This window comes from Trichechus manatus, unplaced genomic scaffold (assembly GCF_000243295.1).
Source record: "Trichechus manatus latirostris isolate Lorelei unplaced genomic scaffold, TriManLat1.0 scaffold00067, whole genome shotgun sequence".
NCBI classification, from domain to species: domain Eukaryota; kingdom Metazoa; phylum Chordata; class Mammalia; order Sirenia; family Trichechidae; genus Trichechus; species Trichechus manatus.
The window spans coordinates 11580509-11598178 of NW_004444003.1; the positions used below are offsets into that span (position 1 = coordinate 11580509).

Here is a 17670-nt window from a genome sequence, read left to right on the forward strand (position 1 = left end):
AGGACACTCCAAGAGATGGCCACTGACTGTTCTTTACTGACTGTTCTTCAAGATTCAGACTTGAGGAGCAGTTGTCAGAACACTCCAGTGGGGCGTATTTGGGGCAGGGAAAGGAGACAGAGAGAAAATCCTATAAGAACTGTGGACACGTTTAACTCTTTTACCATCTAAACCTGAGGACATTGGAGAAATGTTTTCTCTCTGTGCAACTGTTTCCTCAGAATTATTTCCTGACATATAAATGAGATGTCAATTTTTTATGGCCCCAAATGAAAGAATGCTCTCTCTCTCCTTTTCTTTTTCCATCTCATCTCCTGTCCCTCTCTTCTTCTCTCTTTCTTTCAGTCTTTGTGTGTGTGTGTGTGTGTGTGTGTCTAGTCTTTTACAAAGTTTTTAATCAGCCTTTTCCCTATAGCCTATTATTATGGAAAGAGAAAGAAGATCATTAAGCCCCCAATTGGTGAAAACAGCATTGAAAGCGTGCACCCTAAACCAGCCAGGCGTAGGAAACGAAGAAAATCCATTTTTGTGCAGAAGAAACGGAGATCTTCTACTGTAGACTTCACGACAGGGTCAGGGGAGGTATGTTCTACTCAAAAGCACCTTCCAACATTTGATTTTGACTTACAGCTCTAGTTGGCACGTGTGACTGCTTTACCAGGAGGGCTGCAGAGGAAGCCTTGATTCTGAGTGGTTAGAAACAGGAAATCGCAAGATCCCTCCTCCTCGTGTGTTTGTTTGTTTTTAATATTTTATTGTGTTTTCAGTGAGGGTTTACACAGCAGTTTAGGTTCCGTTCAGCAAACTCTACACAAATTATTTAGTGACATCGGTCCTCCTCCTTATTTGTTGAAGGCAGAGTTAACATTTCCAGCAACTTTAGCTAGGAAAGTGCTATGTTGAGATAATTGAATCGGTCTTCAGAGGCCTCCTTGGGCAAACAGTGCCAAGTGATTTGCACAGGACCACCCTGGGAAGGAAAGCTGGAGCTGGGATTAAAGCCCAGCACTCGGACTATAGTTTCAGTCCACCCTATTTTGTTTATGAAGGTCCTCTTTAGCCTAACTGTCTATAAACGGATTTCTTGTCTTACTAGGAAAGTGAAGAAGAGGACCCAGATGTCATGGAAGATGATACAGGGAGTGAGGAAACCGGCTCAGAGCTCCGGGATGACCAGACAGACACCTCCTCCGTGGAGGTTCCCTCTGCCCGGCCCAGGAGGGCGGTCACCCTGAGGAGCAGCTCAGAGCCAGAGCGACGCCCTCCGGTGGAAAGAACGCGGAGGGGCAGAAAAGCACAAACTCCCTCCTGTGTGGAGGAAGATAAGTGCACAACAGCCAAACAAGAAGGAACAGAGGTAAACTCCGCAGAAGGATACCTTGAACTGACTTGCCTGGATCACTTTAGGGAGTACAGTGTTTATCTCTCATTTTTAAGAAGAAAAAGCATTAGCGTTCAGGTCTTTGATTTTGGGAAACTTATTTAAAGTATCAAAAACACTAGCAGCTGCTCTAGCTTAGGCTCTAAGTCGGGCAAAAAGGCTTCGTGATTTCACATCTTGACAGAGCGGGTTATTAAACGTCAGAATGGAGTTCTAAGGGAAGTAATAACATCTCTTTCTGGAAAGCTTTAAAATGGCAAGCGATTCTTACCAGTCATGAGTAAGTTAGGTGCAGGGAATTAACAGGATAAAGTCATCAAGGTCCCTTTGAACACTGGGTTTCCAGCATCCCGTCTAAGCATCTCCCATCACTGCCCGTGTATTTTGCTTCCCCCCTTCTTTATAGGATTAACACCTCTGGATTGTTATAAAATATTAATCAATGTATCAGGTCTCCCTTAAACTCATGGGTGGTACGTGATCAGCTGGAAAAGTAACTGGCACTATCATCACAAAAATAAATGGGGGCACTGGGGAGACTGGCTCTCTCATGTATATATTTGGATAAGCCCCTTATCATCCCTCTTCTCTTTTTAATCAGAGATGCTTCACTAATAAGCAGACCCAAGATTTCTTGAACTCAGGATTCAAGAACTGCTATCACTGTGTCTTTTTTTCTACCTCTAAAGGCACACAAGTCATTGAAGGCTAAGTCATAACCCAGACAAATTGATAAAGAAATTCCCTAGAGGATGAAAGTCCCTGCAGCTTGTTAAGATGCTTAATCAGAGACCAAAGGGAAGAGATAGCTCATGGTTCAGGAGAGTCTGGCTCAGGCCCAGAGGGTTTTAGAAAAGATTGAGCAGACCGTGAAGCAGTGAAATGATCTGTTTACTTTCCCTCTGTAGGAAATCAAACAAGAGGAGGAGGAGAGACTTGTTCTGGAGAGCAACCCATTAGAGTGGACGGTGACTGATGTGGTCAGGTTTATTAAACTGACAGACTGTGCCCCCTTGGCCAAAATATTTCAGGAACAGGTATGATGGTTCTGCTATGTATTACTCCTCTCCTTCACACCACAGTTTGATGTTACTTCAACTCTCTGACTTAATTTAAGGAAGAAAGCCAGGAGAAAAAAAAATTGTAGGAGGTTTTCTTCAATATCTTGATACCAGCAAAACTTTCAGAGCATGCTTTCTTATTAGTGGTAAAATTATAGTACTTTTGAGATAGAAAGGATGTTAATAATATTTATCCAATGTCTCTAATTTTACAGGTGAAAAAACTCGTATGTTTTTCTTAGTGCATACCTTTTTCTGGGCCCCCATTCACTCACTCAGCATGTATTTATTGAGTGCCCATAGTTTGCCACAATCCCTGTGTGGTGCAAAGGTTAAAGCACTCATCTGCATAACAAAAGGTTGGCAGTTCGAGTCCAGCCAGAGGCACCTTCGAAGAAATGTCTGGTGATCTGCTTCCAGAAAATTCAGTTATTGAAAACCTTGTGGAGCACAGTTCTACTCTGACGCACATGGGGTCGCCATAAGTTGGAGTCAACTCTACAGCAGCTGGTATAGCATGCCAGACACTGTTCTAGGTGTAGGAAGACTCTAGTGGTCAATCAGATTAGCTACTCTACCTCCTGGACTTCTCTGGAGAATGTAAAAAACTACTTTCCTCTGAGATAGCCATGAAGCATATTGATTTGCCCAGAAGGTGAAGGTCACCACCTCACTGTCTGACGTTAGCTGTACTTCCTCTCTGGGTGATAACTTAAAAGCAGACAAACAAGAGCGGCTTCATTAGACATACAGAATCTGGGTGATGAGCTTGTCCATTCATTTAAAACACAAGCAGAAAAGGGAATTGTGAAAAATGTGAGAGTTTATGTGATTCAGGGCTTGTTGATAGTACTACATCTCCATCTGGAAAGTTAAAATAAAGCAATAGTTTGAAGTCCTGGTTAAAACATTGCCTAATGTAGCATTTCCCAGTCTGGTATTTATTAATCGTGGCACTATGAAAAAAGCATTGTATACAAAGACATGATACATGCTGGTTTAATATGCCAGTGTTGTATCTGTTCACTGATATGTGTATTCAACATACACTGATTGAGGTCCTGCTGTGCACATTATTATATTCGAAAGGATGGAACGTAGCATTCTATACTAAAGTTTTGTTTTTGTTTTGCTTTATTTTAAAACTCAAATGCTCAGTTTTAACTGAGAAACATTATCATTTGGGCCCATCATAGAACAAAAGACAGAGATTCTACCTCCTGGATCCCAAGCTCAAAACTGTTTGTACTGTGAAAGCTTAACAATGGCAGATTTGGTGACAACCTTGTACAGAGTTATCACTAATAAACAAGAAAATTAAAACAAAGCTGATATGGGAAAAAGACTAAAATACTATACATACTAAGTCTTCCTTGGCTGTTTACAACAGTATCTCAGAAACTTTCATGCCTTCCTAAGCTAAGACTTCTAAGAAATGAAATGTTTCTGGCACATTTTTTACTTCTGGAATCAAGCAAGGGACAAATCCCTCATTCCAAGTTGCTCTTCTAACTCAGTTAAAAGCTTGGTTCTACATACCGATTTATTTCTCTTATCAGAGAGAAAAATGGGTAGAGTTTAATTGATAATTGTCTTATTCATATTTAATTTTAGATTTTCCATTAGGCAGCTTTACCTGTCACAATAAAAGGCTGTTGCCTGCTGGGCTGTCTGAAGTGAATGGCCACTTGAGTCCTTTTCTATTCAATCAGACCGTTAATTACTAATTTTTACTAATTTGTGCAGTTGTAGCCCAAATGCCAGGGCTCTGATTTGCGTATGCTCTCCGATGGGTCACCGCAGGCGTTATCTGAGCTTTTACATGAACTAGAAGGTGACCAGAGGCTTTGTTCACCAGTGAGGGAGAGAAATCGCAGTGCATGGAACGATAATAGCTATGTGTACTCACTTCTCTGGATGTTACAAATTCAGAGATTATCATAATCACTGGGAGCATTTGCAAAAATTATAAACTTTCCATTACTGGAATACATATCTTTTAATTCTGAAGTGTTATGGCAACTGCTTAAGAAATCTATACGCTATAATTTCATCCTGCAAACATGTTATGCAGTATAACGTCACACATGTATAACTAAAAAAAAAAAACCCACAGAAGTCTAAATAAAATTTTGCCTATTCATTCAACTTTTATGAATCAGAGACATAATAATAAGCAAACTACCCAAATTAGTGATTTACTTTAATAAAAAAAATTCAGCATACCTCACAGGTTTAGTTCAGGTTTAAAGCATTACCTCTTTTTTCTACTTCTACAGACCCGAATACCTCCATTAAGGAACTGCCAAGTCCTAAACTGAACTCTATGTCAAAATAAATTTAATTTTGCTATGTACTAAGTATAGCTTTAATGCTGTGTATTTTATCATATCTCATTTCTTAAAAACTAGCAGTCCATTTGTGGTAATTCTGTGTTTAAACTTAAGTGATTTGCCAGCAATTCTGAATTATATAGGAGCATATTTATAAAGTGGGAGTAAGATGTGGCAGTCTGCTTCCATAAAGATTTCAGCCTTGGAAGCTGTATGGAGCAGTTCTACTCTGTCTATAGGGTTGCTATGAGTTGGCATCAACTCAATGGCAATGTCTTTTTTTTTTTAATATTTATAAAAATCAACTTTGAGGTCTCGTGTGTTGTCTGTAGGATTCTTGGAAAAAAATAATAACTTTTTTCTTTTGAATCGAAACAAAAGCTACACAGGAGATTGTAAGATAGAATTTCTCCTGCATTCCTTGACTTCTTGCAGTATCCTTCTGGTCATCCTCCTCTTTTGCCCAGTTTTGTTCCAACTACCCATCTCTGTCTCACCCCTGTTGTGAGACTGTGTGGAGTGGATACTGGTTACAAACAGTCTGCAGCATGAGTAAATAAGAGGTTAGACGTGTCAGTCAACTGGTATTTTGATATCACTGAACCACCACCACAGTTTTTCCACTCAGTGATAATCTAATAGGCATGTTGCTAAATCTAGTAAGTTTCAACTTGCAACATGAAATTTTGGTGTTTGAAAACCAGAGGCATGATCTTATTCTTGGTATCATATTCTTTCTCAACATGTCAGTACTCAAGAATTCTGTTTTACATCACTTAGGGAGGATGGAAAAGGAGTTGAGAACCTAGAGATGGCAGCCATCTACCCTTGTTGTTAAGTGCCGTTGAGGTGGTTTTCAACTCATAGCAACCCCATGTAACAAGTACAACTGCTGTCATAGGGTTTACTAGGCAGTAATCTTTTGGGAAGCAGATTGCCAAGTCTTTGTCCTGCGGAGCTGCTGGGTGGATTCAAACCACCAACCTTTCGGTTAACAGCAGAGTGCTTAACTCTTGCACAACAGGGCTCCCTAGATGGCTCAAATACAGACAAACTGCATTTTCACCATTTGCCCCCCCTCAGATATAAGATCAGATTGTTGATTAATTCTTCCTAGACGAAAAGCAGAGTTAAAAATCTCTGTAATCAGACAGTTTAGCCTTAATCTACATCTTTCTGCAAATATGAGTTTCTTTGCAGAAAAATTTTAGTTCCTCCTTTCTCCTCAGTTCCGTTGTTCCCAGATGGACAAGGACTGCCACACAGAATTGAGTGAAACCCAAGAGACACTTGTAAACCAGCTCTTAAAGAGAAGGTGTTCTAATATGTGGACTAGATGTCCATCCCATGCTTGAAATTTGCCCCTTGGATTCTTGTGTCTTGGCACAAGGATTGTGGATTCTCTTTCATCCCGTAACTGCCACCTCACCCCACAACTTTCCTCCTCAAAACTGGTACCTCTTTTACACTTTAGATTGTCCACTTCTACTGCCAGCTGAGCAAAAACAAGTAGGGCTGAGAAGGTACTCTTGCATTTATTTACTTTTCTGTTTTGGAAAGTCCGAGGAGAGGAGTGACTGTGTGTCAGGCAAGAGCGAGGAGGGAGTATCTGATTTGATAAAGAGGATGCCATTTAGAGGCCCCTGATCATTCTAATTGGTTTCATCCAGCCTAAAAATAGCTCTCTGCATGACTGTGCAATTCTCTCTGTCATGGACTTTTTTACCAGGCATGATGCACAAGAAGTAATGGAACACTTTGTCCTGTGCACCTAGCCTTCTCCTAGGTTCAGTGAGGATGTGAAGAACAGAATGAGATTGAACTGAGACCCCCACCCCCCAGTACCCTCCCCAATAAATATAGTCTAGTCGTGATTCAAAATAACTCGCACAAAACGCTTCTCATCTTCTCTCTGTAATCCTGAACTGGACTGGAAGGGCACATCTGTGGTTTCTTTGTTCCATGGCTGGTTTGTAGGCAAATGGAAATATAAATAGGTATCATATATTAAAGAACCTTTGTGTGCATATACATGTATGTAAATCTTCTCTCTTTTGGAGAAAAATATGCTGCCATTATTGAGAAGGTAGTTGTCTATTCAAACAAACAAACAAAAAAGAATGAGTATAGTTGTTTGAAAAGTTCTATGTTGAAGTTCCCAGATATCTTTTATGATGGCTTATTGTGGAGCCAGGTCTTGATTTTTTTTTTTTTAAATCTTAAACAAGTTTTTGTTTGAAGCAAACATAACCAAAATCTAGGATGTTCGACTAACATAATTTAAGGAATACCCACACCAGTAAACATGTGTAGCTCATTATTTCTCACAGTTTGTTTGCTACAATAATTCTATATAACTCAGACTATAGTCCTTTTATAACCTGCATACCTTTTTATAGATTAAAACATAAAAATAAAAATTAATGGAGTATATTGGGCAGATGGAATTTGCTTGTTAGTTTTTTGTTTGTATATTTTTTACTCCCTTTAATTAATGCCATTCTAAATGCTCTAGTTAAAGCACATTTTTAAATTGCTCACTTGGATTCTGATAGAAATACCTCTTCATCTTGTAAAAATGTTGAGTGCCTCTGAGCTTAATTCATTTTATAATTTTCATCCGCAGTTTTTTTAAAACAGATATCTCAAATATATCCATTGTAGAGTGGAGAAAAGTCTTCCAAGCTAGCCCCATAAAGTTTCCAAGGAGCGGCTGGTGATTTGAACTGCCGACCAAGCAGCCAAGCTCTTAACCATTGCACCACCAGGGCTTCTAGAAATTCCAGGCCTAGGAAATAAGAGAAAGCTGACAGATGCCAGAACTTGTGTTAATCCTTGCCATAAGTGCTGTCTCCAGATCGCCCATCCATTCTTTATTCTTTCTCTTTAGTGTATCAGCTGTTATTTGGGCATTTATTTATATGCATGCATTGTGCTGGGGACTATGGAAGCACAGTAGGGAGAATAGGACCTGCTGGCGATTAGTCTTCTCCAGATCTAGAAAGAATTAATAGTTAACAAGGCCATTGATTTCCCTGTAGCTTGTCATGTGTAAGACCCCTCCTTACTTCAACAAGAATATACAGAATAACCTGGGATTGGGAGGGGGGAGTTGCACTTTGTTAAAAGTTGTCTAAATACAAAGAGGGATAAGATGGCCCACAAATTCTAAATGGGGACAACAGAACACATCAACAATTGGCAGCAGCACATAGGAGAATAAAATGGTGGTAGCAGAGGAGAGGACGTTGGTTTAAGCAGAGATCAGGGATGAGATTGCATGGAACTAGGCCTTAGGAGATGATGAGAATTGTAGCAGGTCTGGGAAGCCTTGTTCAGCTAAGCAAACACAGAATCAAGGGGGTCTTTGCAGAAAGGTAAGAGTGAAGTGGGGGTAGAGCTGTGGCTGGAGCAGGTGGCGGACTGTGAGGTTGGAGGGAGACCACAGGAGCAGGGATGTGGTGTGCATGGCTGATAGTAAATGATAACACATCTTTTTCCAGAAGATGTCAGGGGACAGTATTCTGTCAACTCCTTTATCCAGTTTTGTAAACTATTTAGGCAGTTTTAGCACTTAATCTCAAGGCCTAACTTATTTCACACATGTTATGGCATCTTTTAATTCAGGAAAAGGAGCCTGGGTGGCGCAACGGTTAAGCACACGGCTGTTAACTGGAAGGTTGGTGGTTCAGACCTTCCCATCACCTCTGTGGTAGAAAGACCTGGTGAACTGCTCATGGAAAGATTACCAAAAACCCAATGCCGTTGAGTCGATTCTGACTCATAGAGACCCAATAGGACAGAGTAGAACTGCCCCATAGGGTTCCCAAGGCTGTAAATCTTTATGGAAGCAGTCTGCCACATCTTCCCGTGGAGTGGCTGGTGGATTCAAACTGCTGACGTTTTGGTTAGCAGCCGAGCTCTCAGACCACTGAGCCACAGCCTAGAAAGCTCTATGGGCAGTTCTACTCTGTTACATGGGGTCGCTGTGAGTCCAAACTCGACTTGATGACACCTAACAACAACAACGCTAATTGAGGAAATATTTGAGTGTCTGTTGTATGCTAAACATTGTACCAGGCACTAACAAATACATCCTGTATGCCTTCATAGTTGTTGTTTACCCTTTAAATGAGCTTAAAATTCGACAGTAGCAGTCACTATGGTAAAGAGTACACAATTAATTAAAGGATCTCCGGATCTAGTGCACTTACCCCAACAGGCATGTAGTTGGTGTTGGAGGGATAGTTTATTGAATTGAATCAAACTCTCCACATATGGAGCTGGGCATGTCTTCATGGTTGATTTAAGGTACTGTGGCATCCGCCAGGATAAACACTTTGGCTATATAGAACAGAGTCAGTGACCTTTAAAGCTCTATAAACACTGCATTTACTTTCAGTGTCTGCTCCACAAAGTCTGCCCTGCAGGGGGCAAGAGCCCTGGTTTGGCTTAGAAAAGGCTGAAAGCGAAGTGGCTCTTTTGAAGTTTCTGTTTGGGGATTTGGAGACCTTGAATTAACCCTCACCACTGGATGGTTGTGGGTTTTTATTTTGAGTGTATTTACAGCTTAATACAGTTAACCCTCCTCTTCCTCATTTCTTCCAATGTAGGAGTCACATAAAGAATGAAGATTCTCTGGGACTCCTCCTTTGACTCTCTTTCAGCCCTTTGGGGCACATTGCAGAAAGCATTGTTACTGTGTGCCATCAAGTCGATTCCAACTCATAGCGACCCTATAGGACAGAGTAGGACTGCCCCATAGAGTTTCCTAGGCTGTAATCTTTATGGAAGCAGATTGCCAGGTCTTTTCTCCTGCGGAGCCTCTGCTGGGTTCGAACTGCCGAGCTTTGGTTAACAGCTGAGCGCTTAACCACTCTGCCACCAGGGCTCCTTGTAGAAAGCATTAGGGGAGCGTGTTCCAGTTCACCTGACAGACAGCACATCTTCTACAGGAGCCAGATGACGAGCAGAGTCTTATTTTTTTTCCTTCCATCCACACTCGTTTACCAACCCATAATTTCTACCTTTTTTTTTAACCCATCTGTTGAATGTTCTTAAGGTTAGCTGGACCAGTTCAACAAGTGTTTAATGAGCCCCTACTATGTGCCGCAGGCATTTTTCTAGATACTGAGGAGAGAGCAGAGGGAAGCAAACAAACCAGACAAAACCCCCTTGCCCATGCATTCTTTAAAGTCCAGTTAAAATGTACGTCCTCTGTGAAGCTTTCATTGTGCCCCCAAGTTGGGGTATGTATTCCAGGGCTCAGAATTTCTATAGCTCTTTTTCCTTCCCATGTATGTCAGAGTAGAACTCTGCTCCATAGGGTTTTCAGTAGCTGATTTTTCAGAAGTAGATTGCTAGGCCTTTCTTCTGAGGCATCTCTAGGTGGACTGGAACCTTGGTTAGCAGCCAAGTGTGTTAACCATTTGCACCATCCAGGGACTCCAGGGTAAATGCTAGAGCATTGTAATACCACTATGTCTCTTACTAAGGCCTTCTTCCCTATCGTACCTGTCTGTATTTTTACCAGAGGTAAATATGATTCTGAATTTTGTAATTATTGTGCCCCCATTTTATTTTCTCTTATATACTTTTACCAGATGATTTCAAAATGCTTTTCAAAGTAGTGCACCAATTTACATTTCCACCAGTAGGGTAGGAAAGCTCCCCTTTCCACACTCCGGGCCAAAACTTGGTATTGTCAGACTGTAATTTTATGGGTATGAAATTGTTTTTTATTGTGAGTTTCATTTGTATTTTCTTGATTCCTGATGAAGTTGAACATCTCTTCCTATATTGTTCACCGTTTTTGTTTCTTTTATGAAATACTACTCATGCTATTTGCCTTTTTTTTTTTTTTAATTGTCTTTTTGTTATCCATTTATAGACGTCCCTTGCATATTCTGGATACTGCTGCAATCCTCTGTCAGTTATCTATGTTGCAGATTTTTTTCTCCCAAGTTTGTAGTTGGTTTATCCATTTTATGGTGCCGTTTAATGACTCCCAGAGGTAGCAATCTAGTTTGGGCTAATCATACTTCTCAGCTGTCTCTGTTTTATTACCTCCTCATAAATCTCCTTGCCTTCAGTCTCTCATACCTTCTCCACCCTGCCTCCTAATTCATATTAATACATTATGGCTAATATTAGCTTTCAGAAGTTCAAATCTGAAAATGGCACTTTTCTGCTTTAAGTCCACTAAAACTTGTTGCCACCGAGTAAATTCTGAAACTCATAGTGACCCTATCGGACAGAGTAGAACCGTTCCATAGGGTTTCCAAGGAGCGACTGGTAGATTCAAACTGCCAGCCTTTTGGTTAGTAGCCAAGCTGTTAACCTCTGCCCCGCCAGGGCTCCTTAAGTCTTCTAGTGACTTCTTAAGGAGCCTGGTGGTGCAGTGGTTAAGCACTTGGCTACTAACCGAAAGGTCAGTGGTTCGAACCCACCAGCCGCTCTGTGGGAATGAGGTGTGACAGTCTGCTTCCATAAAGATTACAGCCTTGGAATCCCTATGGGGCAAGTCTGCTCCATCCTATGAGTAAGGATCGACTCAATAGCAACAGGTAGTGACTTCTTACTACAAGCCTCAGAATAAGTTCCACGTTCCTTAGCACAGCTGCCTGTGACCATCATGATTTTACCTTTAGTGTCTTTGAATTCTATGTTCCAGTGAACTGCTTGTGTACCTGAAATCCACCTTCACCTTAGTAATTCCACTGGTCCCTTAGGTCTCAGTTTAGGCATCATCTGATCTCTGCAGGCCTTTTGACTCCTGTAAGACTGGCTTGGTTGCCCCTTTACACGTGGATCCCATATTATATATGGGTCCCTAGCTCTGTGTCCATATTCTTGTGGTAACATTAATCTCCCTATATCATGATGATCTATTTACTTGTGTGCTTCCCTTCAGATTCCTGGAGTCATTTGAAAGGGGATCTTTGCTTTGTTCAGTGTGATAGCCTTAGTGTCCGTCAGACTGCCTGGCAGTTAGTAAATGCTTAATAAATGTTTGTTGAGTGAATAAATGAATGACTTCCTGCACTTGAATGTGCAGGAAATTGTCTGTAGAGGAAGGGTCGTATAAATAGTTTAATGCCCTCTCTGCCCACTTTTGATGGAATATTTGTGCACTTTGGCTCTGCAACTGAAGTCAGCAAACAGGTCCCAGGCTAGTGGATACCATTGTTTGCTTCACGACCTTGAAGCACTTTATTTTTCAGTACTTCCAGTTCCCCCTTACTACCATCAGCCTTAAAGGTGTTTTCTGAAAAGAAAATAAAGTAACATGTGAAAGCACTATAGGAAAAGAAAAAAAATGATATAAATATAACAGGAAACGTTCGTTGATGAGTTTATTAGTTTATTTCCTACTTTCAATATATGTACAAAGTCTTGTACATATTGATCTCTCTACTTTGAGGTCTGATGTGGTCAAATTTGAGTCTTGATTGAGACATGGCTTTTTGTTGTATGTATCGTAGTTAGTGCTCACCTGTAATTTAAAAATAATAAATTATACTTATATTGATATTTCTTGACTTAATCCTTAATTTTTACTGCTGCTGCACTCATTAGGGAGTATTAGCATATGAAGGTGGCTTTTGGAATTGATAATATGACACTAGTCTTTCCAAGGCTAACATTTATGCAGATTTTGGTTTTTTGCTTTAGATGTTTTCAATAGAGCTAAATAAGCCATTAATTTAAGAAGACAAGCTCCTTATATGAAATTCTTTGACAGATGATATCTGAGACACGTATAACCTGTCTGTGACTGTCTTCATGACTATTAAATCTTTTGGCTATGGTAGTCCTTGGTATAATACTTCTCCAAGTGGCAGAAATTCTGGAATACTACGTTTAATTTAAGGAGCCCTTGTGACGCAATGGTTAAGCGCTTGGTGGCAAACCTAAAGGTTGGCAGTTTGAACACAGCAACTGCTCCATGGGAGAAAATACCTGGTGATCTGCTCCTATAAAGATTTCAGCCTAGGAAACCCTATAGGGCGGTTCTACTCTGTCCTGTAGGGTTTCCTGTGAGTCAGAATCAACTCAGCGGCACACAACAATAACAGCAGCAAGTTTAATTTATGCTCTAATTCTGCCACTGATCTTTATCATAACTTTAGACCTACAATCTCTTTGAGCCTCAGTTATTTCTTCTGGAATATGAAGACCATCTTGGTAAACAGGAAGAGAAAGGTAGCGGTTAAAGTCAATAATCCAATCAAACGACATTTTGGCAAGTACATAAATATACCAGATTATTATAGGAAGCAAGCTGATAAGAGACGAAGATGTCCAGTGAAATTATCTTAAAGCTTTGGGATGAGCCTTTGTGCTCTTCTTCTTGCAGCAAATTCAATTTAACAATCATTTAATGATTGTCTTTATTTTGTAGACACTATATATAGATACAGAAGGGCTAAATGAGACAAAATGGGAAGCTGATCTGTATACAAGTAACACCTTATTCTGGGTGATGTATGTGTGTGTGTGTGTAGATATGTGTAGTATGTATATGTGTGTGTCTGTCTAAATGTGTGTGTTTTTCTTCCGTGGAAAACTGTGTTGTGTAATTGGCATATACGTCTTTGGCATCTTCTCACCCACCCTGATGGTGAAATGTCAGACTTTGGCAGGGAAGTGAGGCAACTTTTTCTTTCAGTAAAGAGACCTTTTCTAGTGTTTAAAATAAGTCACAGCACTCACCAAGCACAGGAAAGACTGGGCTAGGGTTGGCTCTTCCAGCAAGATGCATGGTTGATAAGCTTGGTAAAGAATTCCTGCAGCAGCTGCCTGTTCCAGCTCTTTGTACCCTCCAAGGTGAGTATGTAAATTTCAGAGTAGTCAAAATTTTATTAGCAAAATGATTTTTTTAATATAAGTTATGTTTGCTCATTGTTGTTGAGAATATACACAGCAGAACATACACCAATTCAGCAATTTCTACATGTACAATTCAGTGACACTGATTACATTCTTCGAGTTGTGCAACCATTCTCACCCTCCTTTTCTGAGTTGTTCCTCCCCCGTTAACATAAACCCACTGCCCCCTAAGGTTCCTATCTAATCTTTCAAGTTGCTGTTGTCACTTTGATTCCATATAGATAGATCTTTAAAAGAGCATAATACTCAAGACAGACGTTCTTTACAGTTAAGTTAAACTATTGTTTGGTTTTAAGAAGACTTCAGGGATATTTTTGGTTTAAGGTTTAAAGGTTTTCTCAGGGCAAAGCAGAAAGATTTTATTGGCAGAAAAGATTAGCTGGTCATCAAGCCAAGCTGATACCTTTGGCCAGCACGCTCCAGAATTGAATGAAGCAAGAGCAGCCCTTTGATGTGTTTGGCAAGCCTACTATGACATATTGTCTCCTGGTGCACACTGCCTCTTCTCTAACCTGGTTTTACTTTCTGGCAGGACATTGATGGTCAGGCACTCCTACTGCTGACTCTTCCTACAGTGCAGGAGTGCATGGAGCTGAAGTTGGGGCCTGCCATCAAGTTGTGCCATCAGATCGAGAGAGTGAAAGTGGCTTTCTACGCCCAGTATGCCAACTGACCCCAACCTCTCAGGAGTTGGCCTATGACCTTTGTGGTGCAGTATTTTGTGAGAGTTTTCGGGACTGTAACTTTTATTTTTCCGGGATATGTGAAATGGTATCACCGAAAAGCAAGAAGACTGAGACCTCCTTCATCCACCAGCCTGTTTGATATTTCCATGTTTTTAAAGCACACCGAAGTACTATAGCAGTAGCTTCTGGAGATTTTAAATTCAAGTTCTGTGTCGGACCCTGCCGGAATATGGAGGAGCTTATATGTATATCCACATCTTAGCTTTACCCTACCCAAACCAGGCAGCTTCCTCTAAACAAGCTTTCCTCAACCAAGGGCCACATTCCTTTGAAAACTAAGGCAGAGTTGGTGTCTTTTTGAATGTGACCAAGGAGGATACCTTGCTGGTAGTTTTTGCCGTAACCATTCTCAGGCACATTTACAGACGCTTCTTTCATATTGATACCTATGTGACTGGTTTAGTGACCTGTGCCGTCACTGCAGTTTGAGCCTTGGTGATAACTCATTTCTCAAACACACTATAATTGATGTTTCAGAATGTAGTTATAAAAAGATGAACTAAACCTCCATCTTCTGTCAGGGGTGCTGTTTAGTAAGGATGGGGAGAGAAGAAAGGCCAGCATCTCATTACATTGAGACTATTTCTCTTGAGTGATTTAAGTCTAGAAAGTCTGTAGAGACAAGTCCTATTTGCAGGCTTGAATCAAACCTCAGCTATCTCTTGTATTTTAATTTAATTATTACCATATCGGGGAGTAACTCCTTTAGTCTCCTGAGAAATACTGAATGATATACTGAAGGAAAAGCTTAATATCAGCAAGAATGTGAAGAGATTTGAGGAAAGCTTTTCATAAACTGGTGCATCCCCCTAGAAGGATCACTGCAGCAGGTCACCACAAGGGATACCCTTTTAGCACTGCTTCTGTTCAGCTTTCGCACGCCACCTATATGCTAGGCTAATAAGGCATGTGTTCTTGGCACGATGTGTCATAACGAGCACTGAACCTGGAGTCAGCCCTGTTCTGATCCTTGCTTTGCTCAGGGCTAACTCTGTGACCTTGGGGAATTCAGTCTTCTCTGGGCTTTAATTTCTGTAAAATGACAGGTTTTTGAACACTTAGGAGTGTAGCAGTGAATCCATGTCTCCCCTTGACTCCGTCCTGCTCATCCTATAAGGGGAGAGTCCAGATTGGCCAAATGAGAAAATGAAAAAGGAGAGTGTTGTAACAGCTGTCACTGTAGTTCCTGAAGCTCCCTCTGGCTTTGAGGTTACTTCTGAAATGTCTTGGGCCATGTTCATTAAGCCAGTTAAGTCATTTGCAGAGAGATGTACGGCTCTGAGATTGGCTGGTCTTTTGGCCAAGCACTCCATCTGTGTATTGCCATGAGTGATTCAATATATTCATTCAAATGCAGATGCTTCCTAATAGACTACTATCATCTGTTGTGATGGTGGTTGCCTAAAAAAAAAAAAATGCCTTTTTAACCTTAAGCAAGAAAACTAAATCTTCAAGTTGTTCAGAAATTGACACTAAAAGCAGAGGCTTCACACCCTTCTGTTGCATTTTTACAATAATTACCTTGGTCTTTTCTCTTTGACTACAGTCTTGATAATTCCAGTAACATCGTGTGATGGGCTTTTATTATTAGCTGCTCATATGTCTGCTACACTTTAAGGCATTAGGATCTATCAGACTTTGGAAGCTTTGATTACTAATGCTAATTTTTCTGAATATTCTGTTAGCTTTTACAGATGAAAGTAGAAAACAAATATTTTGTGGTTGAGACTTTCTAGTCTCCCTTGTAGCTAATTTCTAAAGTCGTGATTTAAACCATTGACAAATGGACTTGCCTTGGACCTCTGATGGAAGGAGCAGTGTCTCAAACAGTGTTGGCAGGTACCATTGTCAGGATGGAAATGTGCATGGTAATTTGTGGTGGGCTTGCAGTCAGATTTCTCCTTCTAAGCTGACGTTTTGATCTCCTCTTCATTTCCCACCCCTGCCTTCTCAGCCACATGCTTTTGGCCTTAATCACTCAGTCTTGTGGAGTTAAACTCTGTCAAACCTTTGGAAAGGGTATCCATTTCAGGATCTGTGACATTTTTCTAGCAGTGACTCCTATATGATCCTTCACTGTGGCCTTTTCAAGCTGAGCTGTTTCTATTGCATTTGAAACAGGGATGAAGGAAGGTAGTGGCTACAACATAACATTGTACATTCAGAATGAACGTCACCTTCTCATGCCCTTTCAAGTAATGGCATGGAAGAAAAGGTGCTACATTGGAGTAGGTAGAACATCGGAGAATCTCTGAAGCCTGCCCAGAGGAGCTGGAGGGCCTCCTGCCCAAAGCCCCCAGGCAGGACACAGGCACCCTTGCTGGAGAGCTTGTCACAGGGCTGAATGCCCAAGACTTAAACCTGACAGTTTACTTCAGCCTTCCTGCATGATGCCAGTCACTTCCTCACCTTCAGCTTTGTGTGTATGAGTGGTAAAGAGGAGATGGCCGTAACCACAGGCAGAAGGTGGCCCGGCTGTAGGTGTCATCATGAAGGTTATCTATGTGCAGTCTCCCCAGCCCTGAGGGAGAGCCAAGAAACATTTTAGGACCAAGAAGATGCTTTTCCTCTGAGTATTGCCAGTGTCCTCCTGAGCTTAGATTCTTTGGGTATTTCTGTGATCCTCGGAGTACTTCTTCCCATCAGTAGCAATTCTGTTACAAAATTATAAGGTTGTAGTCCCTTGGTGGTGCACAAGTTTAATGCTCTTGGGTGCTAACCAAAAGGTTGCTGGTTGGAGTTTAACCAGAGTCACCTCAGAAGAAAGGCCTGGTGATACACTTCCAAAAAATCAGCCATTGAAAACTCTGAGGAGCACAGTTCTACTCTGACACACATGGGGTCGCCGTGAGTTGGAATCAAGTCAATGGCAACTGGTTTTTCTGGTTATTTATTTCAGAAGGATTCACCTCTCACCTGCTTCTGTCTTAGAGCAGGTCCAAACCCTAGGGGATATTTTGCTGTGTTATGTCCATGTCTCTTATGACAGTGAAAATTTATTTTATATGTATAACCCAGTACCACCACAGCCCCTAAACCAAAAATTTCTTGGTCTAAACACTCCAAGTGATGTCCTACCATCCCTTCCCTGGACGCCACCATTTCTTCTCTGCCTTTCTCTGATAATGCTTTGGGACCAAACTCCTCTCTTCTGTCCTGTGTATGTCATGCCACTCATTACCTCCTAGAACTGGCCAAAAAGTGTGTCTTTCCTTCTCCCAGCCAAGCAGACACTTGGCAGTGTGTACAACTTGAGA

The 17670-nt window shown here is 41.0% G+C and overlaps 1 protein-coding gene across 1 annotated transcript in view; it reads left to right on the forward strand.

Moving 5' to 3' along the window:
• Nucleotides 1-15829, forward strand: part of SFMBT2 (Scm like with four mbt domains 2) — a 276850-nt gene extending 261021 nt beyond the window's left edge. Inside the window, exons 18-21 of the mRNA XM_023734391.1 lie at nt 416-582; nt 1097-1357; nt 2290-2418; nt 14200-15829. Coding sequence (XP_023590159.1) covers nt 416-582; nt 1097-1357; nt 2290-2418; nt 14200-14340 — 698 coding nt within the window. The 3' untranslated portion in view covers nt 14341-15829. The remainder of the gene's footprint in view (nt 1-415; nt 583-1096; nt 1358-2289; nt 2419-14199) is intronic.
• Nucleotides 15830-17670: the final 1841 nt, after the last annotated feature.